Here is a 27750-nt window from a genome sequence, read left to right as displayed (position 1 = left end):
TTGGCTATACTTGAGTAATTCCCCCCCCCCCCCCTCTCTCTCTCTCTCTCTCTCTCTCTCTCTCTCTCTCTCTCTCTCTCTCTCTCTCTCTCTCTCACTCACACACTCTCTCTCTCTCTCTCTCTCTCTCTCTCTCTCTCTCTCTCTCTCTCTCTCTCTCTCTCTCTCTCTCTCTCTCTCTCTCTCTCTCCCTCTCTCTCTTTCACTCCCTCCCTCCCTCGTTCCCATGCTCATGACCACGACCGTCCAACCAAAATCCCCTTTTCGAGGGCCACTAATTTCAAATTTTTACGAGATCGTGGCGCAGCAGCTCTAGTCAGTGGTGAGTTGCCGAATCATGAGTCTTTGAACCTCATTGACTCATTTGAACCTCATGACCCTCATTTGACCCTCATGACCCTCATTTGTCAGAGTTTCTTGAGTTTTTTCTGAGTGCTAAATTATTTTAATCTGAGTGTTTATGTGCGTGTTTAGTTGTATTTACTCAGGTGCAACGCGCAATTTCACCCCACGTGAAAATCTGCATTTTTTACCTATTTTATTAAATTACTTTCTAATCTTTCATCATTGTTTTAAAAACATACAATTGTATACATATTTCATACAAAATGTATGTACAATAATCATTTTAAAGGGTTAAGCGGAAGTAGGTAAGTTATGTAACCAGTTATGGGATTACTGAATAATTTTGTAAGTAGAGGTACATTATGGAAGATCCTAATGGGTCTTTTAGTGTAGTCCGTTTGACAAGCCTGTGGTTTGATTTAGCGCACACATGCACACACGCACAACTCCCCTTACCACTTCCACCCCACATACACACACCCATTTAGGTCGGTGAGAGGAAACAACAGCAGCAATTAAGCAAAAAGGACTGTAAAATGGGAGGGAAATTATCACACCAGGAACACCTGGACACGACAAGACAAAAGTGGCATTTGGAAATTTATCAGGTAAACCCAAAGAACTCAGTCAATAACAAGTGGTTTTAATAACAGAGTGTGTCCAAAGACAATATAAAAACGACAACAACAAAAACAAAATAAACTGTGAACAAAAGTAACCAATGAAATCGAAATGATTCTGAAATCAATACCCAAACAATTTATTACACTATTTATACTCATTTGGACAGGCTACTTTGTATACACATTCTGCTATTGAAACATGGACTTAGCCAAACCATTCAATACCACAATTGTAATTCTCTCAGGAGATTTGCTGACGAAAATACATCCAATGATTTTGAAATTGGTAACAGCTTCTGTGCCACAGCTCTGATGGACTTCTACCTTCCTAAAAGCCTAATTGCAACTACATCCATCAAAAACCACAGCCAACAGCTGGGGAATAGTATTAGAGTTATTGGAAAGGATACTTTGTCACAAAAAAACATTCATGAAGTTGGGTTCTTTTATGATTTTATTATGGATGAACATAAAAAAGTTATCAAATCTGCTGTCAGGACGGGAGTTATGAAACATCCGTAAATCACGCTTTATCTATTCTATCATCCTTATAAAGCGAGATTTTTGTATAGATGTGTGGGTGTATGCACCTGAAAACACGCTGGCAGAAATATTTCCAAAAATGACGGAAACGTCCTACCTTACAACTACACTGGGTCAACGCGTCCAGCACGATCATGTCTCGCCGAGTCTTTCCGTCACAACAGTCCTCACAGTTCAGATATCAAGGTCTCAATCTAGGGATCTGGTCTTTTCATGGAAATTGCATGTTATTGTCTCCTGGTACTCTGGTTTCCTCCCACATTCCACAAAGATACATGCTAGGCTGATTGAACATTTGTTCTAGGTGGGAGTATATGTGTGATGGGTTCTCTCACTTTTTGTCCCCTGGCAATTAGTTGGCAACTGATTCAGGCTGTACCATAGGTGACTGGAATAGACTCCAGAATCCCAGGAACCCACTTAAAGATAAGCAGTGTGAAAGATGAATCCCTATCTCCACAAAAAACATTACCATCAAAAATCTACAGTATATTCGTACCTCTACGTACGAAATTAATTGGTTCCAGAGCTTTTTTCGCAACTTGAAAATTTCGTAATGAAAGCAGTAGTTTTAGTTCGGTTCAGTTCAGTTCGGTTCAGTTCAGTTCGGTTCAGTTCGGTTCCGTTCGGTTCGGTTCTATTTGGTTCGGTTAGATTCGGTTTGGTTGGATTAATTTTATTTCTGAAAATAAAACAATATACTTGAAATTGGAATGAACTACTGAGTTAAACCGAGAACTTCAAACACAAGTGCAATTGTTTTCCACCGTTTCTTCCATAGAGCGGTCACAGTAAGTTATCTGTTTACTGTTTTTACACCATGTGTTTGCAATCATTTTTGATATTCAAATCAGTCTTCAAACCAGCAGATTTCAACTCAGTAATGGTTGAACAGCGCCATAGTAAGTTAGCAACAACCAATTAATTATGTGCTCACTTCACACCGAGTCATTTCAGGAGAGCAGGATACGATTGTATTAATGATACAATCATACATTTTCTGAACCACTTGTACTCACAAGGGCTGTGGGGGCTGCTGGCATCTATCCCAGCTAACTATGGGCACGAGGCACCCTGAATCAGTGATCAGCCAATACAGGGCACAAGGAGATGGAAGACCATTCATGCTCACAATCATACCTAGTGGCTTTTTAGAGTGTTCAACCAGCCTACCTTGCATTCTTTGGGGGATGTGGGAGGAAAATTGAAAACCCGAAGAAAAACCACAAAAGCCCAGGGAGAACATGCACACTCCAAACAGTGAGGACCCTCAACCCCAGAACTGTGAGGACAACGCATTAATTCTTCGTCCGCCGGGCTGCGGCATGACATGCATAGCTACTGATAGTCTAAGATAATGTCATGAGTACTAAAATTAATTGTGCAATATTTTAGAATTTACAATTTTACAAACTCCACATAGGGGGACCGACCTGGATTCAAAGCTGATATGTTCATTAATAATTACCCTTGTTTGTAATTATCAATAACTGCAGGCAGACATCTTATTCAATTATTGACATTTAATAAAATAGATTGGATCAAGGATAAGAAACCTTAAGGGAGGAGATCTTCAAAAGTATCCTCTCGAACCGTATTTCGCGTACAGCTTTAAGGCATTTTGAATAAAAACAATCACGCCCTCATTTGACCTAACAATCATATAACAATTACATAAAGAAGCACGAAGTGTCCCGAGTGTTATGGAATTGGCAGATATCCGTATCTGTTGTTAGACCTTGGCGTCTCTTTGCCTTGGATAAGTCCATGTGAGAGTTGACTAGGCGGCAGTTTATGACCTCGAGCCGAACAATAGAAAGACTTAATGATTTAACAAAGAAGTGAATTACTACACAGATATGTATAATAGTAATACAGAATAAACCCAACAGAAGCCAAGACCCCAGAGGTGTGAGGCCGACGTGTTAACCATTCTTGGAATTATTATTCATTTCAATGGCTTAATACATAATATTCTCATGTTTTTTTCTCTATTTTTTCCATACATTCTAGTAGTACTTACAGTGGGGCATTTAGTCAACCACCAATAATGCTAGTTATCCTAAGTGAAAAAAATAGAGAGGCCTGTAATTGTTTAACATGGGTAAACAAACCTCAACCATGAGAGACAGAATGTGGAGAAAAAAATAAATTGAAAATCATTGTTTGATTTTTAAAGAATTTATTTGCAAATCATGGTGGAAAATAAGTATTTGGTCGATACGAAATGTTCATCTCAATACGTTGTTATCTACCTTTTGTTGGCAATAACGGAGGCCAAACATTTTCTATTACTCTTCACACACTGTTGCTGGTATTTAGGCCCATTCCTCCATGCAGATCTTCTTTAGAGCAGTGATTTTTGGGGCTGTCGTTAGGCAACACGGACTTTCACCTCCCTCCACAGACATGATGTTTCCACCCTAATGCTTGACAGTGCGTATGGTGTTCTTCGGTTCGCCTGGTGCAAATCTACAATTTTGTCTCTGGTGTCCTTCGACAGCTCTTTGGTCTTGTCCATAGTGGAGTTTAGAGTGTGACAGACTGAGTTTGTGGACAGGTGTCGTTTATACCGATAATGAGTTTTAAAAAAGTTGCTATCAATACAGGTAACGAGTGAAGCTCTCGTTAGACCTCGTTAAAAAATTAAGCCCTCTCTTGGACAGCCAGAAATCTTGCTTGTTTGTTGGGGACCAAATTTCCACTCTAATCTTGAAATGAATTCTTTAAAAATCAAACAATGTCATTTTCTGTAGGTTTTTTTTCCACATTCTGTCTCTCATGGTTAAGGTTTACCCATGTTGACAATTACAGGCCTCACTAATCTTTTCAAGTAGGAGAACTTGCGCAATTGGTGGTTGACTAAATACTTATTTGCTCCACTGTATATAATATATACTACATTTGCATTCATACTTAAAACTCATGCACCTACATGCACAACACATTTTTATCATTTTTAAAGGGGTTCAAGGGTAATCTTACAGATCATAAAAGTAATTATGCTAATTAATGTAGATTGTCTTTACTTGCTAAAAATCCACGTTAAGAAACCATTTCTGGGAAAAATGCTTTTCATAAGTCGAGGTACCACAGTACTATATATCCGGGCATTCATTAACATATTTCTACACCATTATTATGAAATAGCTTATCAATGCACCAAGTTAATGGATGCAACCCACAAACCCAATATTGTTTTCAGTTCTGGTTAAATTGCATTTATTCTCTAAAGTGACCCTCAATTTACTAATGTCCCTTAGCCACAAGCGCAAGAGAGTTACTAATCGGCCTTTAACTGCTCTTCACTTACTTATTTGCACACACATTCCTAACAAACAAACAACAACAGAAAACACCCACACACATACACACCCATTTCAAGCTTTAGAGCTTCTTTATGGCAGATTATTGTTCATTCACAACCACAACAGCATTCCAGAGTCACCATGTAAGACTCTATGTCTTACCACAAATGTCAATAACAAACATTAGCTAATGCACTAAGGCAGTCATAATATTTTGGTTGTGGAGTTGAAAGCTTCATGAAAACATATGAAAATTAATGATAGTAATCACCGAATTGAAAGTTTTTCCCGTATTAAAACAGGTTACCCGGTTAATCCAGCAATGGACACATTAACTGAATATTGTACAGTCCGTCTTGAGAGTTACACAAATAGTAAATTTTCATAAAGTCAGTTATTTCAGGGGTTTTTAGTGTTTGCCAGATGTTTCTATGGTATGATGATTTTCAATTAGAAGCATTTCACAGGTATCAAAAGCTTTTATTGAGAATTACATGCAATAGGTCAATATTTGCATTGTTGACACTTCTTTTTCAAGACCTCTGCAATTCTCCCTGGCGTGGTGTCAATCAATCTTGTCAAGATAGATTTATTTCTTTTATTCAAAATGACTAATGTGATATTTTGCATTTACAAAGACAGTCATATTAACGTCCTTATGATATTGACCCAAGTAAGGTTCAATTCAGCAGAAAAAATTTAAAAAAAAAAATAAAAAAAAAATATATATATATATATATATATATATATATATATATATATATATATATAGATATAGATATAGATATAGATATATATATATATATATATATATATATATATATATATATATATATATATATATATATATATATATATATATATATATATATATATATATATATATATATATATATATATATATATATATATATATATATATATATATATATATATATATATATATATATATATATATATATATATATATATATATATATATATAGATAGATATATACGCCTATATATACGCCTATATATACGCCTATCGTCCAGGCATTGGTGTGGAAGATGCTACCACCTACCTGATGCACAGGTCTCTTTCACACCTGGAGAACTCGGGAAGCACGGTGAGAATGATGTTTTTTGACCTCTCCAGTGCATTCAACACCATTCAGCCGGTCCTTCTGAGAGGGAAACTGGAGGTGGCTGGAGTAAGGAACCACCTAGCTGCATGGATCATCGACTTCTTCACCAACAGACCACAATATGTGAGACTCCAGGACTGTACGTCTGATGTGGTAACTTGCAGCACGGGGGCCCCACAAGGCACAGTGCTTTCCCCACTCCTCTTCTCCCTCTACACGTCAGACTTTAAACATAATACAGACACCTGCCACCTCCAGAAATTCTCCGATGACACCGCCATTGTTGGACGAGTGACTGACGGGAACGACCTGGAGTACAGGGGAGTCATCACAGCCTTTGTCGACTGGTGTAGGCAAAACCACCTGCACATCAACACCAGTAAGACAAAGGAAATGGTCGTTGACTTTCGGAGGACACCTCAACAGACCACTCAGGTGAACATCCAGGGTAAAGACATTGAAATCGTGGAGAACTTGAAGTACCTGGGTGTTCACCTCAACAGCAAACTAGACTGGTCCACAAACATAGATGCCCTGTACAGAAGGGGCCAGAGCCGCCTCTACCTGTTGAGGAGCCTACGGTCCTTTGGTGTGTGCAGGTCACTGTTGAGGACCTTCTATGACACTGTGGTGGCATCTACTGTGTTTTATGCAGTGGTCTGTTGGGGAAGTGGGAGCACGGAGAGGGACAGGAACAGGCTAAACAAGCTGATCAGGAGGGCCAGCTCTGTTCTGGGCTGTCCTTTGGACTCTGTGGAGGAAGTGGGAGAGCGGAGGATGCTGACCAGGATGAGGTCCATCATGGACAGCACCTCCCACCCCTTGCACGAGTCGGTGGAGTCCCTTCGAAGCTCCTTTAGCAGTAGACTGCGGTACCCTCACTGCAGGAAGGAGCGCTTCCGCAGATCCTTCCTCCCATCAGCCGTCAGGCTCTTTAACTTAAAAAAAGGCTGTGGGTTAGGACCTCCTGAATTCGGATACAGTATAGATGTGCTTCTATATATATGTATGTGTATGTATATATATATATCTCAGCAACACAGTTACCTATTTATATATTTATTCATGTATTTATTTATTAACTTACTATTAAGTACCTATTTGTGTATAATGCCTTTCCTATTCCTGCGTCCTCACCCTCTTCCTATTGCAACAAAGAAATTTCCCGATTACGGGATGAATAAAGTTATCCAATCCAATCCAATATATATATACTTATATATATATATATATATATATATATATATATATATATATATATATATATATATATATATATATATATATATATATATATATATATATATATATATATATATATATATATATATATATATATATATATATATATATATATATATATATATATATATATATATATATATATATTTATATATATATAAAAAGTAATCCCAAAAGTACCCCGCCCCACTCGAACACTCTAACTTGCCCCTAGGTATGGGTGTGAATGTGCATGGTTGTCAATCTCCTTATGCCTTGCAATCGGCTGTCCACTGATTCAGGGTGTCCTCTGCCTTTTGCCAGGAGTCAGCTGGGTTAGGGTTAGGGTTAATATTGTTGATATTGCTGATATTGATTATTAATTCGTGCTTTAACATAATTTGAAACCGTTATATTTATAGCTCATTTAATTTTGGGTTTTTTTGTTATGTAATTCTAGAAACAGGCTGTAGACTATTTCTACACATGCAGAAGCTAACAAACAGCACATAACTGACGCTTGTGTGTAATTTCTTACTTTTGTAATTTTGGATTAACATTCTTCAATGGTATAATAACAAAACTTGATTCTCGATTGTGAAACACAGCATATTTTCTTGCATATAAGCCATATTTGCAATTAAACAAAAAAGATGACTCAATCAAGCGTACGGCTTATATGCGCACAAATTAGATTTGACATGCACAAAACTGGATGGTGACAAAGACGAAACGCTATAACGCAAGACAATGTGGCCCGATACGATCATTTATTTCTGAATAGAGAAAAGATAAACAGATAAAATTATTTTTTAAATTATTTTGATGACTATGAATTAAATTCAAGAAAAAAAAACATATTGCATAAAACATGAAAAAACTCACTTGCTTGTGCTTGTCAATGCTTGATCAGTTTCACTCTTTGTCAAAAGTGTATTAAAGTTAATCATGACAGCGTTGAAACTGAGTAAAATAATTCCATCATAATTTCACCATAAATTGTTTCCCTTTTTTCCTTATGAGGACACCAAGCAGGTCTAATTTAACTTTTATTTATTTTGGATCCTTAAAAACCCTTTTTAAAACAGTATAATTTTCTGGCAGGTGTGGCTGGTAGGAGGAATCCATGTCCTTTGAGGGAATGAAGTCTGACGGGTTTAATGACATTCTAGAGTTCTGTGTTTTGACATTTGCTAACCATGTAACCAATTCTTGTTTTCTATCCCAAATGACCTACATAGTTGAAATCAAGTCTGCTCATAGTACTTGTTTTTACTGAATATTTATATTATTGGTGATTTAGTTTAGCATAATATTAGGAAAAATATATAAACAGAATAGTGTGGAAAAAATGGGAATTACAGAACCATTCAACTGAGGAATTAGTCCACTAAATGCCCTCCACCTCTCAAAGTTTATTATTTCACAGATTCTGCATTTAAAACTATACATCACCAAACCCCATCTGGGTTTGATTTGATAATATATTTTTCTTACCGAGTTATTCGCTGGGGGTGAGATGCGCTGTATCCATAATGGCAGAATGCCAAATTACTAGTCCGAAATTATCACTTATTTGGGTCTTTTGCCGAGAAAACGCACCTTATGGAGAAGCACTACCAATTGTGTCATACGCAGTTCTGGGTGTGATGACAATTAGGCTTTTGTTGTTGATGATGACGCCAAAGCCTATGTCCGATTATTATTACATTCGTAATTTATACCAGAAAGATGAGGAAGACTAAAACAATAAGTGCTAATGAAATTCAACCAATAGTATATTACACAATAGCGTTCCAGACAGTGCTTAAATGTGCCCAAATGAATGTACGAGAGGCAGGTGGATGGGCAAATAGTAATAATGAATTTTATGAACAGAGTAGATGAGCAGAATGTTAGGTTTTGTAGAATCCTGAAGCGTAGTAAAACCCAATAACATGGAAGCAGGCAAAGACGGGAAGTAGAGTGCACTAACAAAAGCTTTAATAAACGTGGCAAAGTTTAAAAAATAAAAAGACTAAAATCAAATCACGGAATCAAACCTGACAGGAAGGATGTGGGGAAACTAGGAGAACAGGACATGGAGCAAAACCCAGATGACCCGACGAGGCCTGACAAAAACGGTATATGTAAATATACAGACATGAGTTGGCGATACAATCAGACACACCTGGAACACACAAGAGGCAGCAAGCAGGAGATACAACTGAGGCAGAGAAGCGACGGGTGAACTCAATGGCAAATCACACGGACAGGTCACTCAGGGGAAAAAATACACAACAAAACCAATCCCTAACACTGGAATCCAAGTAGGTGACTTTGAAAGAGAGAATGTAACCAGGAATCTGGTCTAAGTAGGCAGGATGAAGGAGTTAAGCCAGGCAGACAGGTGAGCAATTAGCCTTTACAGTCAAGAGGCAGACTAAATATTTGGAAGCTATGAAATGCCTCATGTACAAATTTGGTGTTCATCAATTGTCAATTTAGGGATAAGCATGAGTTCAGGACCATCTTAAAGTCTCATTAACACCTCAAGAGGTACTTGAATGGCTTAGTTATATCATGATTTTGTACATTCCAACAAAATGAATTACATATGTTACTGTTTCTCATGTTAGTGGAGAAAATGTACCGTATGTTCACACTTAAAAGTCAAGAATTTTCCCCAAAATTGACGGGCTGCCATCAGACGGCGCCTTTTGTACACACAAAATTCTAGATTCTGTAGATGTCGTTGTAAAGATGTTGACCGCTTGATTAAAAAAAAGTCCACCCTCATTTGTTTTTCGTGTTTTACAGGCCTTCTATTTTTTTAAATACATTATAATATTTCTTAATACATTCCTTTTTACTTTACTTTGTACTTCATACTATTTACTTTAATGGTTTACAACTTTCTTTGGTCTCTTTGCCTGGCTTCTTTCCGCTACTTTTTTTGGAACCATTCAGCCATGTCTACGCTGTCACACACGTGGGACTAGCTGTTATAATACGCAGCAGAAGGAGCAACACCTCGGTGTCGCCGGAGATTCGGAGCTGGACAAGGAGTCCGGGAGAAGAGGCAACGCTTCTGACCAACCATTCCATCCTTGGATAAGATGGAAGTACTGTCGGCGTTTACCAGCAACGGAGTCGAGGGGCTCTACTCTGCTACTGTTGTCTTCAGCTCCAGACTACTGAGAAACTGTGGGGACAAGCTTGGAAGAGTGATTCTGCATATTTTCTACCTCGGTCACAGTCTGCAGAAGTTCCTTATCTTGTGGAAGACTTCCTGTGTGTGGTTCCAGTTTTTGTCCAACTTTACGTCTTTTTGAGTCCGTATTCGTTTTAGCCACCGCAACCAAGATGGCGCCGTTCAAGCGGCAGCCGGCGGCGGCGGTAGCTCTGTCCACTCTTGCTCGTTTTGTGTTTTTGCTGCTTTTATGTCTTAATGATTTGATGATTTCATTTACTTTGATTTGCTTGTACTTTGTGCTTTTGCTTTGCTGTTCTGTCTAATCACCCTCTTGGTACTGCCCCAATGAAATTTCCCGAATACGGGATGAATAAAGTCATCCATCCATCCATCCATTATCTGGGTGCAATTTTTTGCTACGCTTGTCCAGACCATGCAACGTAGAGAGATTAATTTTTTTTATGGTTGCCAGAAACGGCTGTCAGATCCTAATATACGAGTGATTGAATTTCTTCCCTAAGTGTGTAAACTTAATCTATTATTTGTTAAACACCATTTTTCAAAAGAGATTTTTTTTTAATAGTGATAGATCGGTTTTCATATATATTGGCAATTTTTTTAAACAAAAATTTTCCCCGTACAAAATTCGGTGTACGCCGTACATGATTTGAAATGGTAAAAAACGTATAAAATACGTATAAAACGTACAGGTTGACAGGTATTCGATTTTCTTTGTTGTTAAGAGACCCATGTTCTTAAAACTCTAGATTAACACTCATGACGGAAACCTGTGTCATGTTTGGTGTTAATCGGACTTTTTTTTTGAAAACCTGATTATTTGATTCTCGATTTCCGATACTTTTGGGGTGCTTTGACACAACACCTAGCTTATGACACTTCCAGGCGCCTTAAGTATAACTGTGATAATTTTCATGAAAATTGATTCAGGCGTTTCAGAGTCCATAGGGGTCGAACAGATATAGATACGCACAGACAGATACACACATTTACACACATACACAGAGACACACGCAGACAAAGATGCATTTATATTAGAGCTTAGATTAGATTTAGATTAGATGAGGAAGTTACAATTGCAGCAAATGACCACTGATAGCGCTTAACTCCTATATAGTAGGAGTGGACAGAAAAGAATGTCTTGACTGCAAATCCTTCATTAAGGTGCGCCCGATAATTTCCCACTAATTGCAGAGGGTGAACATTTCTTTACTGTTATCGGTCAGCAATTCCGTACTAAATTATTCTATCTGCGCAAGGGTTTCCAGACCTTATCTTCAAACATATTTAATGTATTTGGGAAACAAATTGGTGGCTCGGCGGATGAGTGGTTAGCGCATTGGCCTCACAGTGGGGGCCCTTGGTTCAAATCTTGGTCGGTCCACCTATTTGGAGTTAGCATGTTATCTCCAGGCCTGTGTGGGTTTTCCCCAGGAATTCTGGTTTCCTTCCACATTCCAAAGACATGCATAGTAGGCTGATTGGACACCTAAATTGCCCCTAGGTATGAATGTGATTGTGAATGAATGGTTGTCCGTCTCCTGGTGCCCTGCTGGTCCCCGCCTCTGGCTTGAAGTCAGTTGGGATAGTCAGAACCCCCTATAACCCTAATGAGGATAAAGAGATGAGATGAGAGAAACACATTGTGAAAATGAGTTTGCAGGGTTGATTACAATGCCTTTTAAAGGAGTCCATGGTTTCTGGTTTGAATGAAGACATACTGCATAATTAAGAACCAGTTTTTCGATCTGGGACACATTGACGCTGAAATATGCCATTGTCGATTTCTACTGGGACAACCTGACAAGTCACTCTTACGTAGGGCAAAGATGACGCTTCTTACGGATGCTCTCTCTTGGCGCGCGCACGCCCGCACGCACACAGTAGGACATTTTCTGAATTGCAGTGGGTTTGACAAACCATTGTTTGGAATGCCTGCCGTCATCTTTATTTGGCCCCGCCCACCACCACCAGCGTTCTAGGATTGGAGGTGGATCAGTTTGTCTCGCTCGCTCACTCCGCATCGCATACTGTAATTTACAAGATCCCACCTGTCTCTAAGGCAATGGATTTTAACATGTTAGCGTCCGACAAAATATATCAAGTGATATCTAAACGAGGTCGATGTGTAAAGTCAAATCTACCATTGCTGTCTTCAGGTCTATTTCGGTGATGGAATTGCCTTAAGCGAGAGGACAAGGAAAACAAGAATTATTATCCTTTTGCCGAATGATTCAAGCCGCCGTGTCGCAGTTTGACATCCAAGCCGAGCCAAGAATGTTACGACAGCATCAACAGACGTCGTTCAAATCCATGGACAGTGTGGTAGAGGTCAAAAGTAAAGTGAGTGGAAGCAAATAATACGGTGTCTTTCTTCAGAAAACATGTTGCTCAGAACGGCCACACTGAAGCCGGTGTATTCAGAGTATTTTGATAAGAATAAATGAGCACGTTCTCATTGTAACCAGCCATGTCTTTATTTAGTCAAATTTATTATTTGCCAAATATCATCGCTGTCTATTATTCGTTTTTTCCCTTGCCAGTAGAATTACAATGTGTTGTTGGTTGTTTTTTTGCGATTAGAGTGGTTAGTGTGTCGGGCTCACAGTTCTGTCGGCCTCACAGTTCTGTGGTCCTGGGTTCAAATCCAGGTTGGTCCACCTGTGTGAAGTTCGCATGTTCTCTCTGCGGCTGCGTAGGTTTTCTCAGGGTACTCCAGTTTCCTCATACATTCCAAAAACATGCATGGAAGGCTGATTGGACATAAGCGAGGGAACACTGTATCACAATGTGTTGTTGGTTGTTTTTTTGCGATTAGAGTGGTTAGTGTGTCGGGCTCACAGTTCTGTCGGCCTCACAGTTCTGTGGTCCTGGGTTCAAATCCAGGTTGGTCCACCTGTGTGAAGTTCGCATGTTCTCTCTGCGGCTGCGTAGGTTTTCTCAGGGTACTCCAGTTTCCTCATACATTCCAAAAACATGCATGGAAGGCTGATTGGACATTCTAAAATCTAAATTGTCCCCTGGTATGGGTGTGACTGCATGATTGTCCGTCCCCTCGTGCCCAGCGATTGGCTGGCCATCGATTCAGGGTGTCCCCTACCTCTGGCCCCAAAGTTAGCTCGGATTGGCCCCAGCACCCTCGTGACACTTGTGCTGTCAGGACTAAAGCGGTTCAGAAAATGAATGAATGATTCTTGATGTTTGTTCACGAACAATAATTTGATTTGAAATTCATTCCTGTATTTTGACTGATTAATTAAATACACAATACGACTTAAATACACTATATGGCGGGGGTCGGGAACCTTTTTTCGACGAAAAGAGCCTTAAACAATTCATATTTTCAAACATTATTCCTTGAGAGCCATGCTCAGAATTTAAAAGTAAAGATACATGAAAATGTGACCATTTATTATTCATTTCACCACTTTGAAAGTAAAATAAGTGAATTATTTTGAGAACATTATTTCACAGTTGCTAATCAGTGAGAGTATGCATGCAGAAGAGTCTAATGAAGACAAATTATGATTAAAAAATGCGCTAGAGATAGTTTCAGCGCCACAGTGCCGGTGTGACGCTCCCATTGGTGCGTCCGGGACTTAGGCCTCTCACCACCGGTTCCCATATTTGACCACACAGAGAGAGCCATATACACCCATCAAAAGAGCCATGTCTCCCTAGCCGTAGGTTCCCTACCCTAGCTATATGGGTATTAACAAGTCTTTTAATCTTTGGTGGGAATCCAGGTGATATGGTTTTATGTACTGGACTAATCCCTAATTCCATTGGATGCAAAAATACCTGAAACACTCACTAAAATATAATACAATACAGTGTTCCCCCGCTACTTCGCGGTTCAGCTATCGCAGACTCGGAGCTCCGTGGATTTTTTTTGGGAAAAAAAAAGAATACAAATATTACATTGAAACAACATGTTTTACAGTTTCTTTTGTTATAACACGAATTTCACTCTATATATATATCTATATCTATATATATATATATCTATATATATATATATATATCTATATATATATCTATATATATATATATATATATATATATATATATATATATATATATATATATATATATATATATATATATATATATATATATATATATATATATATATATATATATATATATATATATATATATATATATCTATATATATATCTATATATATATATATATATATATATATATATATATATATATATCTATATATATATATATATATATATATATATATATATATATATATATATATATATATATATATATATATATATATATATATATATATATATATATATATATATATATATATATATATATATATATATATATTTAGGGGGGGGGAATTAAATTCAAATTAAGTATTTTTGAAGGGGAATCCCTACTTCGCGGAAATGCACTTATCGCGGGTGGTCCCGGTCCCCATTAACCGCGATAAGCGAGGGAACACTGTATCATATAATACAATATAAATATAATAATATAAAACCTAAGACAAAGCGTTTCATTCAGGAAACATGGTATTGGTATTTGTTCGGTATGAAGCTTCTGGACAGCTTGATGATGAGTTGATGCTTTGATTCAAGTGTGGTAAAGGAGGGAGATATGGAAATCAGACTGGATAGGGGCTATCAAAGACCGGACTTGGCCACCCCTGGTCTACACCATGGGTATCAAACTTATTCCAGATACCCCGAGTGGGTGCAGGTTTTCAATCCAACCCACCAAGAAGATACCTTTTCACCAATCTGTTCTCTTAGAACTCTAGTCAGTTGATTGCAGTCAGGTGCTGCTTATCCAGCAGGCCTCGTCATTGGCCTAAGTGTCTGCGCTCTTTCAGTTGGGAGGAAAACGTTCACCCGCTTTGCCCTTTCTGGAATCAGTTTGACACCTGTGCTTTACACCATCAGGCAGACACTAAGCGTCACTCTTGTGCATTTATAAAAAAAAAGATGTTTACTCTATTTGCACTCGCGCTCCAGCGGGTTTTGTGTGTGCTTATTTCTCTCAATATGTTGTTAGGATTTCCTGATTTCAGAATGCTCAGATGCCGTGGGGAACGAATGGCATGCAAGACATACAGTGGTACCTCAAGATAGGAGCTTAATGTGTTCCAGGACTGAGCTCGTATGTCGATTTAGTCTTACCTCAAATAAACGTTTCCCATAGAAATTAACTACAAACTAATTAATTTGATCCAAACCTCTAAAAACACCAAAAACAGGATATTGGATTGATGAAACATTTTTTTTTTGAAGGGAAGACAAAAGCAAACAACCCTTGATAGTTTGCATCTGAAAGTCAGGGTTGAGGCGGGGCAAATAGAGCCAACACGGGAGAAGAAAAGTATAAAAATTTAAAACAAACGTAAATTTAAGTTTAGTGTAAGGTTAGATTGCAAAAAAAGAAGAAAGAATTGAAAATAAATCATTCAAATCCAGTGTTGGCATCCAGTAATTACGTTTTTTTTTTTTTTTTACTAACCTGTAATAAGAATCATATAAAAGCTGTCTCATATTATACATTGCTTAAAATAGAATTTATTTTTGTCTCCATTCTTACATGCAGTTTGATGCTGAATACCGTCGCTTTGCTTTCAAGAGGAACTGCCCAGGTGGGTTCAAAGAATTTCATAGCGTACTCCAAACCATACATCAAATTCCCGAAGTAGACATATTATTGGGATACGCTGATGACTACGGAGATCTTCTTCCAATCAACAATGATGACAATTTCCAGAAAGCTGTCTCATCAGCAAACCCATTGCTCCGCATTATTATAACAAAGAAAGGTGAGTATTGATTTTTAATTATATAGAATAGAAGTTTTATTACGGGAAGGTAAATTTAATGGTTGAAATTTAATATTCTAAATTTAAGGCATCCATCCATTTTAAAACATTGCCGTGGTAAACTAAGGGGTTAAATTATGAGTTAAAATGGAACCCTTTTAAAAGCACTCATAATTTCTTTCCTCAAATTCCACAGATAATGTAGGCTCAGCTTGGTCGCGATAAGCAAACAATCACGAAGTAGGTTCATGCCTAATATGTCTACCATACTTCATAACTGTCAACCTCGGCCAATTGCTCCCCTCATTAATGATTGCAATTTCCCTTATTAAGCGATAAATATAAACCGTATAAATTCAGCGCAGCACATATTTACTTACACAGGGCGCATTTAAAGTGGACAGGGTACCTAATCAGTATGCACTAAATGCAAAATTCTGTAGATGTCGCTGTATGGCGCTGACAGCTTGAGTGTCTGGGTACATTGCTTGCTGATGCGCTATATTTATGCAGTGGTTCCTCGAGATACGAAATTTTACTCGAATATCGAATTACTTGTATGTCTGGTTGCTCGTATGTCGAGGTACCACTGTATAATGAAAAGGCAGACATGTGAAAGGGGAATGGGCATGCGTATATCATACTTAAAGCATTAGAATGTTAGCAGGCGACGATGTTTTTGTGAGGTACTAGTGACCAAGACGATACGGATTAGAGCCAAAATGGGTGAAACGAGATTGATGTCACAAAAAAAACGTAATTAAAAAGTCCCATCCAAATGTTGGTTGACGGCGTATACAATTTGAAACGATCAAAAAAATAAAAGGTTAGCAGAAGATCAGTGTCCAAGTTGTTCCTCCTGAGTACCCTCAGGAAATGGATCTGTGCTGCGTTTGCGAAAGTCCAGATTATTTCTTTAGTTTTTGTGGTGTTTAGTCTGAGATTATTCACCGAACACCACAAAGACAGTTTGTTGACCTTCTCTCTGTAGGCAGAATAATCCCGCCCTGAGATGAGTTTGCTTGTTCTCCCCGGGCCTGCATGGGTTTGCTCTGGGTACTCCAGTTTCTTCCCAAATTCCACAAACATGTATGGTAGGCTGATTTGACACTCTAGATTGCCCCTAGGTATGAGTGTGAGCATGAATGGTTGTTTGTCTCCTTGTGTCCTGCGATTGACTGGCCACCAATTCAGGGTGTCGCCCGCCTCTGGCCTGAAGTCAGCTGGAATAGGTTCCAGCTTCCCCGGCGACCATAGTGCGGATAGAGCGGTTCAGAAAATGAAATGAGATAAGATTCATTCATTCATTCATTTTCTATCCCGCGCATCCTCAAAAGGGTTGTGGGGGCTAGACTACACCCTAGACCGGTCGCCAGTCACCCATAGAGCACATAGAGCACAAAATGAACATTCGCCCTCACAATCATACATCCACTTGCGGGAATCGAGCCTTCACCTGTCCGTACCGAAGTCAGGTGAGTGAACGTCTACACCACGAGTAGAGCTGGGTGATATGACAAAAATCGTTATTACTATTAAAAAAAATAAGAGTCAATATCGATAATTATCACAATAACTAGCACATATTTTTGTTTCAAATTTGACACTTCATATATATGTAAGTAAGTAAATAAATTACTTTGCCCCATATTCAAATATGAAAGTACCTGCTCCTTTATAAAATATGATGTTATTAAAAAGTATTTGTATTGTTATTTTGTGCAATAAAGATAAGACAACTCCCTCCTTACACTATAAAAATAGATTAAAACCTGCAGAAATTGTGAAATTGATTTTTATCAATTTGTCTTGAAACCAAAATTTGCTTTGTGATATGAAATAAATAAAATAATCAACTGAAGACATAGTCACCATGAGCAAGCAGACGATTTTCAAACTCACAAAAAGAAACAGTAAATTAACTTCATATAAAGAAACTGTAAATTAACCTCATATAAAGAAACTGTAAATTTGCCTCACAAAGTATGGCCATTTACAAAATAATAAAATTAAAAGGTTGGATGAACTTAACCCATTTTTGGTTTAGATTTTTGGAATGTTTGCAGAACATTTACATAAAATGGGGGACTACATTGATATCAAGTAAAAAACCAAATTACAGGCTGTCCTTAAATGGCAGTGGGTTATGGACATTTTCGTTAAGGCTGTTCTTAAGAGGCATTTAAATAAAGAAGAAAGAATGAAAACCCCTGGGAGAATTCACTTGAATCTTTTAGTGGGTCGGTTCGGTGTGGTCCTGCATCTCATAATCGCTTATTTTGGTTATTGACCTTTTGCGTCAATGCACTGTTTTAGCATCTATTGCTAACATGCTAAACACATGTTTCCTTATCATCCTCTTCTTCTCCTGAGCGTTGGTTTGGAACTAGCGTTCAGCTAACAAAAGGACCCCCCCCCCCCCCCCCCATGCTCTCCGCGGTGGTTAGGTGGTGTAATTGTAGTTTAGAATTATCAAATTTGTATGGAAAGTTTTTTTAAATACTATCGATGACAAAAAATATTTCAGGATAATTATCGTTATCGTTTTATCACCCAGCTGATTTTGTATACAGCAAAAATTCAGCAATGCAATGAAACCGCAAACTTTGAGGTGCCAAGTAGTGGGGTATGACAGTATCTTTTTCAGACCAATTGTATACAAGTAAATCAGGCTGAATTGAAAATTTGCTAACGTCCTGTTATTCCAATCTAATTGTGTGAAACATGCCAAACTTGTATACTCGAGAATTCACTGAAATATAGTACTTTTTAGAAAAACGATGTGTCACTAAAAAATGAAGACAGCAACAGAACAGTAACATAAACACTTTATCACAGGGGTCTCAAACTCAATTTACCTGAGGGACGCAAGAGTCTGGGTGAGACTGGGCCGCATCAGGATTTCCACAAGAAAAGCGTTGATAAAACATTCCAACGTTATCAAATATCTTTATTCTTAACTAAAAATAATGGATTAAATAAATTAACTTAAATATTAATAAAAAAATAAATCAATAAGTAATAAAAAAAATAATAATAATGAGAAAACAGTAGATATACAGTGGCTGGTTAAGTAGAGAAAACTAATTATTTTTATTCCGTTTCAAGTGTCTGTATTAACGGCTCTTTAAATTTTAACTTTCTGAACTTGAATGGAACATTGAACATGAAATATTCTGGACACAGCTTCTCTTGTCTACTTTTTGCTGCTGGAGACCTGGCAGCGCTTCTTCTCACATAGCTGAGTCACATTTGGTTTGAGGGAGGAAGCAGTGGAGACCCTCAATAGAGCTTGAAGATGCTCATCAGTAAGTCTGGACCTATACTTGAACTTCTTGAAGTTCACGGTGGAGAAGAGTTTGAGACCCCTGCTTTATCTTATGAATCCTTTTTATTTTATTGTGATGCAAATGTTTTTTTTAAACATTGTACTATTAGCATAAATACTCCAGGTTCTTATTCCCCAAATCAGCATCACCTATTTTATTTCTTCTTCCACCCCATATTGTCTGTTCTTAAAGAGGATGAACCTGTAACTTTTGGCACCAACTCCCTCCAGAGGCGTAAAAAAGGCCTAGGATTGACTGGACTCCGTACCACTGGCTCATTGGCTACCCACTCAAAGAACAAAATTGGATTATTAATTGGCAGACCACAGAACTTTCGGCAAATTTCATCTATCATTGACGTGGATATCCTACCAGAGACACACCGCCGCGTACGGCTCCACAAGCATGGTACCAATAAACCTCTGGGCTTTTACATCCGAGATGGGGCCAGCATGCGGGTGACTGCTTATGGTGTAGAAAAGGTAAGATTCCTCGTCGGAAATATTTGAATGCTGCATTTTAGCATAACTTAATTGTGGCTCAGTATTGACAAATCCAAAATGTCACCTATTTATTTATTTATTTTAAATGTACAATCAATTCAAATTTTAAGATATGTCTACTCACTGAACGACCTGAAGAGAACATTACCTTTGGTGATGGTGCTCGCTGCCATCTACATACAGGAGACACAAAATTCTTGGTCTAACCTACATTTGAATTACAATATTTCCAAAATCCTTCTTAACTTTTGTTGGTATTTGGAGTGAATAATCCTGCAAATAAAGTATAACATGATCTTTTTGTGTGAAAGTAGTGTGTCCCCACGAGTTTTGGGAGCATGAACTTGCGTGAAACATTCACACTATTCTGTCACCGATCACTGTCTACAGTTCTCGAAATGCTGCTCTGCAGTTCATTCATTCATCATCCCTGTAGCGCAAGGGTTTCTATTGAAGCATACGCCCTCTGCTGGCTCCTGTACTTTTGTAATATCGTTTTTTTAAAGAAAGCTAATGCCAAAGTATGTACATGTATGATTGTTTTTGTACAATTTCAATAGTTATGGATTTATGCAAGTGTTGATCATTGCTTTTTAATTCTCTTTGACAGGATTCTATTATTTGATTGGTTTGTAAAAATCCTAATTATATTAAATTGAAGATACAGTGTTAATAATTGTATTCCCTTCTCTCCTGCAGGTTCCAGGAGTGTTCATATCCCGCCTTGTGCGCGGTGGTCTTGCAGAGAGCACTGGGCTCTTGGGAGTTAATGATGAAATTCTAGAAGTCAATGGTATTGATGTTACAGGAAAATCGTTAGATCAGGTAATTTATAATAATATTTTAATTGTTAAATAACACCAAATTATTAGTAAAATTGAGTTACAACTCAAGTACCGTATTTTCTCACATATACGCTGTATTTGTTACCCAAAAAATGATTACTGAATCAAGTGTATAGATTTTATGCGCACAAATTAGACTTGTCACAAAACTGCACGGTGATAAAGATGAAAGGCCATAACGCAAGACAATGCAGGAATTTATTTCATAATAGAGAAAATATAGTAGTAATATTAAAAGAAACCACACACCATAACAACATATATTCATATTGTTGTAGAAGATCCCAAACCCATTTATTTACATGTGCAAATTTACCTGTATTTTGAATTTTACACCCCCTCACCCTACACACACTTCTCCCATACGTATAATTCCAGGTGACAGACATGATGGTAGCCAACAGCCACAATCTTATAGTGACAGTGAAACCAGCTAACCAGAGGAACAACGTTATGCATCGTGGGAATAAATCCACAGGAAATTCTGGTTCTTCTGTTTCAAATGGATCTACAGGCTCTGCTCTATCACATGATTCAACGAGTCCCGCATCCCACAGCACCCCCATCACTACAAGGTTAGACAGTGTAATGCAATACATTTAGGAATCAGAATGTTTTTTTGACTGACAATGGGGAGCGTGTACTTTCATGTTCAGCATCTGAGTAATGGGTGGCTTTATAGTAAAGCTTGGTTAAAAATTTTCTAAAAAGATAGACAGATTAACACACACGCACACGCACACACAGCAGTTTGAGTCAGTTCTCAGCCAAATTCACCTCTTGTTGTATTTTGCACATAGTCCGACAGCCATTTCATCTTAAAAGAACCGCATCTCATGTTGACTTTGGCTTATTGAGTGGCTCAGTTGTTTCACAATGATAATGGGTTGGCAGTTGCTCCACTAAACCGTTAGCTATAGGCTAACCTGCAAAACACATGCACCTGCACAAAAATACGTAACTAACACAGCCAATCAATGTTGTTCACATATAGTCATTCCACTGAATTTATCACACATCATATCATTGGCTCCACACAGTGTTAGTCATAGCTTCATCTGTAATGAGGGTTTCTTGTCATTTGTCATTGACAGACTGCCTCTCTCTCTCTCTTTTGCGTTGCAAAATGGCACAGAGCAAATTGTAATGGGTTTATTTTTTATTTTTTTACAATTAGGTTGGTGTATGTTGTTTTCTGTGTGGGTCAGGCTCACAGCTCTGGGGTTCTGGGTTCAAATCCAATCCAAGTCGGTCCACCTGTGTGGAGTTTGCATGTTCTCCTGAGATGAGATGAAACAATTAGGTTGGATTTTATTTTGTGCTCTGCATATGTTTGCTGTGCGTGGAAAACACGTGTGCAGCTTAGAGGGAACATTGGTGTCTAATCAGCCTACCATGCATGTTTCTTGGAATGTGGGAGGAAATGGGAGTACCCAGAGCAAACTCACGTAGGCCAAGGGAGAACAAGCAAACTCCACACAGGTGGACCGATCCAGATTTGAGCCCAGGACCCCAGTGCTGTGAGGCTGACGTGCTAACCACTCACCCGCCGGGCCGCCAATAGAATATTCTCATACTGAATTAGCACTGTATCAAAAATTATGTTTAGAACTCCAACATGGGATGCAGAAGTGCAGATTTCAATCATCGACCTTACAGAAAGTATCCATATTGGCAAGGGGGGGATACGTAATCTTAGAGAATGTTACGACCGGAGATGGAGGACCCCAAAGCAGGCAAGGGCAGCAAGTCTGGATATCGAATCTTTATTAGAATTGTCCATGAGACGGGCAAAGGCACAAAGTGGAGTAGATTCGGCGAGTAGTTAATTGTGGAAGGGAGGTCAGTAACCGTGGAATATGTCGTGGAGTCCAGAGTGAAGGTCCTGGTGGAAATCCCGGATGAGGGATGGGCAAAGGATAGGGGGCGCTCGTCACGGAACGCCAGTTCCTACTTCATGGTCTCATTTAGGCCCCCAAAAATGCATCATGGAAGGCGTTGTAATTGAAGTCGCTTTCTGTGGCTCGATAGTGGAATTCTACTGAATATTCGGCGACGCTCAGGACGCCTTGTCCTAGAGACCTCAAGCGCCCAGCTGCCTCCCGGCCGTGCACCAGGTGGGCGAAGACCTTTCACATATCCGTGGTGAATTCGGCATAGAAGGAGCATATACTCGAGCCCTCCCATTCAGCGCTCGCCCATGCCAAGGCCTCATTTCGAAGGCAGCCGATTTAAGCGATCCTGCCTCAATCCGTGCTGTAGGTAAGACATTGTTGTTCAAAGACCAGAAGGCACTGAACTAGGAACTGCTGACATGCGCCGAGGTTCCCACTGTAAGGGGCGGCTGGCGTATCAAAGGTTCGCGGAGCGGCGGTACCGGTTACCTTTGGCGAGACTGGGGTTGGCTGTGCACTTTGAGTGAGGCGTGTGTTGTGCCTGTATGGAGTTGAGGGTTTGGGTTAACTTCGATATTTCAGTCAGAAGGAAGTGGATTGATTGGCTGTGCTAGTGCAAGAGCGGCGCTAGTTGATCGTGGGGGCTTGGTTTGAGCCCGCGGGGTACATGTTGGCTGGATCGGCAGCAATTCTGGATATTTAATCTTTATTAGAATCGTCCAAGAGACGGGCAAAGGCACAAAGTGGAGTAGAGTAGGCTAGTAGTTAGTTGTGGAAGGGAGGTCGGTAACCGTGGAGTATGTCGTGGAGTCCAGACTGAAAGGTACAATGGGTGAGAGCGAAGTAGCGAAGTTGTTGTCCATGGTTCGTGGTCGTGGGGCTGAGCGTAGTCGAGATCCTGGAAGCAAAAACAAGAGGTCATAGATTAGTAGAGGAATGCTAGAAGACATTACAAGAGGGTACTTAAGAGTGAACTGATTAAGACGCCCCGGCAGTGTGGTCATGTTCTTTTTGGCTTTAAATATTCTCCACTGGCTGATGAATCACACCCAGAAGCGTTTGAGATATTACCGCCGGTGCCTGTGATTCGGTGGCAGGCACAACCAGCCACCAATCTGGTCTGGGGCCTGACAGAGCACTACCTAATGTTACCGGAATGCACATTATTAACCTTTTCATTAGGAAAGCTTTTGCACTGTCTAATATTCTTAAGCTATCTCTAAGAGAATAACACATTTAAAAGATCTGCTGTGTTCCCTCCAGAGGCAAAAAAAATCCCATTTAGGCTTTGTGTAACCTGAATATTTTGTATGTAGAATCTCGTAAGTGGAGGTGCCGCTGTACTTATATCTTTATTTTTTAGTATGTTAATGATGTCTTTCTGTTTCAGTAACAGCATTGTGGAGGGTGACAGTGATGAAGAAGTTGATGATGATGGTGACCTCGTCCTGGAAAGTGACTGTTTGACATTCTATTCATCTAGAAATGATATGAACTTCACCAGTGAAACATCGCACAACAGTCCTGAGGTTCGAACCCTCCAACAGAGTGTCTCAATGCCTGAACACATGGCAGCAAACTTGAAATCCCGTCATAATGGGCACCCGGATCACAGCATTCAACGGAGTATGAGAGAGAGGGGCAACATAATAACAATGTAAACAGAGCTGCAGATTGAATTTTCATTACTTTGACAACAATTTATCTGGATGGGTTATTGTTACCGTGATACCTATTCCAAAATCTAAATGTATCGGTCTCATTAGCAATAACGATTTCTTCTTTTACTTGCTTGGCAGACTACATCATGAACCTGTTTGACATTAGAAAGTGAGCAGCCCTTATTTTTCATGTGGTTATTGCATAGTACCCTGCATACAGCTTTATTAGGCTAAATTATAAATGTGAAAACTGCTCTGAAACATATAAAAATTAATTGTGTCCGGCTTTCATGGGAGTGTGGTATTGTGGCATGTGTAAAAATAGAATTTCTGCAAATATGATACGGAAGTAAAAGAGGTTATGATTGTCTGTGTATTGAATAGTTTAGACAAGAAATGTATCAAACTATAATCACTTAAATAGCATTTTAGATTCTTACAAATAGTTTAAACCATTACTGTATCTTTTAAAAAATTCAGTTCATTAAAAATAATGTACAGGACCTACATGTAAATAAAATGATGAAGTACTATATCAGTGAGTTCAATAGTAACCATTTGCTACTAAAATGCAAACAAAAAACCTCAAAACATATTACAAAAAGTTTTTATCTGAAGGTAACATAATACATAGATAGAAGCTATCTTACCTTTGTCACAGAAATTTGCGATTAGCCAAGGTTTATGAATAAATGATGGGTTGGGTAAAATCACATTGCAATTCACTGGAAGGTAGAGAGCTTCAAAAGAATAAAACATCGCAATTGTATCCAGTGTAAGGAACAACCGATTGAAATAATTGTCACTTGGTTAAGGATTCTAATTCCACGATTCTTGAGTGATTAAGCCAGTGGTCTCAAACCAGTCCTCAAAGGGCCGCAGTGGGTGCAGGTTTTCATTCCAACTCAACAAGGATACCTTTTGCAAGTGCAATCAGTTAATTAGATTCAGGTGCTACTTATTTTAAAGACACCTGATTGGTTAAAATGTCGGCACTGGATCTGTTGGAACAAAAACCAGGACCCACTGAGGCCCTATGTGGAACCGGTTTGAGACCACTGGATTAAGCCCTATGCTTTAAATTTTAAGTCCAAAGAGTCAGGAAATCACACACACTTTCACCCTTTAGAATATTTTTTTAAAAATGTTTGTAGTTTTTTTTCATTATTTAAGTAACCTACTGTATGGGGTGATGGGGATGAGGACATCTAATAAAATATGCAGGATGGTGGGATATGTAAGGCGAACAAAGTGTTTTATCGACTCTATACCAAACTGGAAATTATAAATCTTCATTAAAATAAAAAAATACAATCTAGATTAGTCTGAGATTTATTATTATTTTTCTTTAAATGCTTTGCAGGATACTCAAAACACTGCATGTCCTGTAGCCAAATTGCTATGCATAAAAAAATTAAAAAAATTTAAAAAAAAAAAAAAAAAATATATATATATATATATATATATATATATATATATATATATATTCTATATATATATGTATGTATATATATATATATATATATATATATATATATATATATATATATATATATATATATATATATATATATATATATATATATATATATATATATATATATATATATATATATGTATGTATGTATGTATGTACGTATATATATATATATATAAATATATATAAATAAATATATATATATATATATATATATATATATATATATATATATATATATATATATATATATATATATATATATATATATATATATATATATATATATATATATATATATATATATATATATATATATATATATATATATATATAGATAGATATATATATATATATATATATATATATATATGTATATATATATATATTTATATATATTTTTTTTTTTTACTTTATTTTATTTTTTTTTTCATTTACATCCCTCCTCTGCAGGTTTTAGAATACAAATATCATTAATAGTCGCTCAACAGGGTATGGAAAATAACAAAATCACTTGTCAACACAGGCGAAAACTCAAGTTTACTCAGGGGTACTTGAGAAAAATTCTTCTACGTCCTTCTTAATGAGCGAACACAATTTTTAAGTCAAGACAAGTACATTTACCCAGACGACTCGACATCCAGAGATTTGTCACACTTTGGAGGAGTGCTAGAATCTCCGGCAAGGTTTGTCGTGCTGTGAAACTATGTGACTGTAAGTTACCAGCGTGTGCTGGATAGAATCATAGCTTTCATAAAAGGGATTTCACACATTGAAAAGATACAGAATAGTAGTAAAACCGCAAGAAAGGGAGTTGCAAATTTATTCATAATAGAGAACCTTTATCCGGTTGTTAACCATGACCATAGTGATACACCTACGGCTGAGTGATCTTGGGCCATGGTGTTGGCAAAGGCCTTCATTTCAGCTATGGCAAGAGTTATGTTACCTTTGTCACCGGTTTCATCTGGGATGAAGGTGCAACAGTGCTTTCCAACTATGGCACACACACCTCCATCCTTGGCGTTTATCAAATCTAGGACCATCCGGTCTTGCAACTCCATTTTTCTCAGGGCCTTTAATTCATCTGCTATACCTTGTAGGGCTTTGACAGTTTGGTTAATGAACACTCATGTAACAATTCAATGTCCAAGTTGAGAAATTAGTGACAGTATAATTTTATGGGGGGTGGACCACAACTTATGGTCACCAGGAACATCACTGCCCCAGATTGAATCACGTGGTTTGAATTTTACTGACTTTGAACTTATATATCTTACCGTTATGTTCGCTCCCCTTCAAAGGAATGCATTTTAGACCACTTGCATCACTGCAAATTTAAATGTGACACCTAGAAACAGTGAATTCAGGATGTCAGGATACCTGTGGAAATGGGTATACGGCTACACACAACAACTTTCATTCACACCAGTTAGTTTTTTTCTGAAATACCATGAAATTATACCACATATTTTCTTCAAAGTGGTTCTTTGGATTGATCATTTCATACCACTTCACTTTCCTCTGTGACAGCAGCACGGCATCGTCTCGTTTTTCGACTCGAATCTCTGGGGGCGGGGCATTCAGCCACACCCAGGCTGCCACTGATAGTACAGTCACAGTGATGAGGGTGGCAGCTGCTTTCATTTTGGCTTCTGTGTGAGGATGTAAAAACTATGAGAGGTCAAGGTTAGGTGAGGGGTGCTCGTGGCAGTTGAGCAGACGTCAGATGATTTTTTCACGGTCAAGGGTTTTGGAACCGTCCGAAACCCCAGTCTACTCAGAGTCACCGATGTCTCGAACTACTTTGACTTGGGATTGGTAAATCCACGTCGACCTCTCAGTAATCTTTACTGCGGTGGGGGTGG

General features: G+C 38.2%; 1 protein-coding gene across 3 annotated transcripts; it reads left to right on the top strand.

Annotated features, from left to right (window-relative positions):
• The first annotated feature begins 12282 nt into the window (after window positions 1-12282).
• On the top strand, window positions 12283-25725 carry pard6a (par-6 family cell polarity regulator alpha). 3 transcript variants are annotated; one of them, XM_077710446.1, is made up of 7 exons: window positions 12283-12422; window positions 12520-12703; window positions 15950-16172; window positions 19694-19983; window positions 20704-20829; window positions 21228-21424; window positions 24135-25725. In XM_077710446.1, exons 2-7 carry the CDS (start codon window positions 12590-12592, stop codon window positions 24403-24405), a joined length of 1221 nt encoding a protein of 406 aa, XP_077566572.1. In that variant the 5' UTR covers window positions 12283-12422; window positions 12520-12589; the 3' UTR covers window positions 24406-25725. The 3 variants fall into 3 exon arrangements, with proteins under 3 accessions (XP_077566572.1, XP_077566571.1, XP_077566570.1); XM_077710445.1 differs by having other exon boundaries at window positions 12295-12439; XM_077710444.1 differs by having other exon boundaries at window positions 12346-12703.
• Window positions 25726-27750: the final 2025 nt, after the last annotated feature.

The sequence above is a fragment of the Stigmatopora nigra genome, chromosome 2 (genome assembly GCF_051989575.1).
Source record: "Stigmatopora nigra isolate UIUO_SnigA chromosome 2, RoL_Snig_1.1, whole genome shotgun sequence".
NCBI lineage: Eukaryota > Metazoa > Chordata > Actinopteri > Syngnathiformes > Syngnathidae > Stigmatopora > Stigmatopora nigra.
Note: the sequence above shows the minus strand (reverse complement) of the source record. Positions and strands in the feature narration are given on the sequence as shown.

Excerpts from the sequence above, each read along its gene's own strand:
- pard6a (XM_077710446.1), top strand. The coding sequence starts at position 12,590 with ATGATTCAAGCCGCCGTGTCGCAGTTTGACATCCAAGCCGAGCCAAGA. Across the intron at positions 16,173-19,693 it reads CATTATTATAACAAAGAAAG|AGGATGAACCTGTAACTTTT; the intron begins GTGAGTATTGAT and ends CTGTTCTTAAAG. Across the intron at positions 21,425-24,134 it reads AGCACCCCCATCACTACAAG|TAACAGCATTGTGGAGGGTG; the intron begins GTTAGACAGTGT and ends TTTCTGTTTCAG.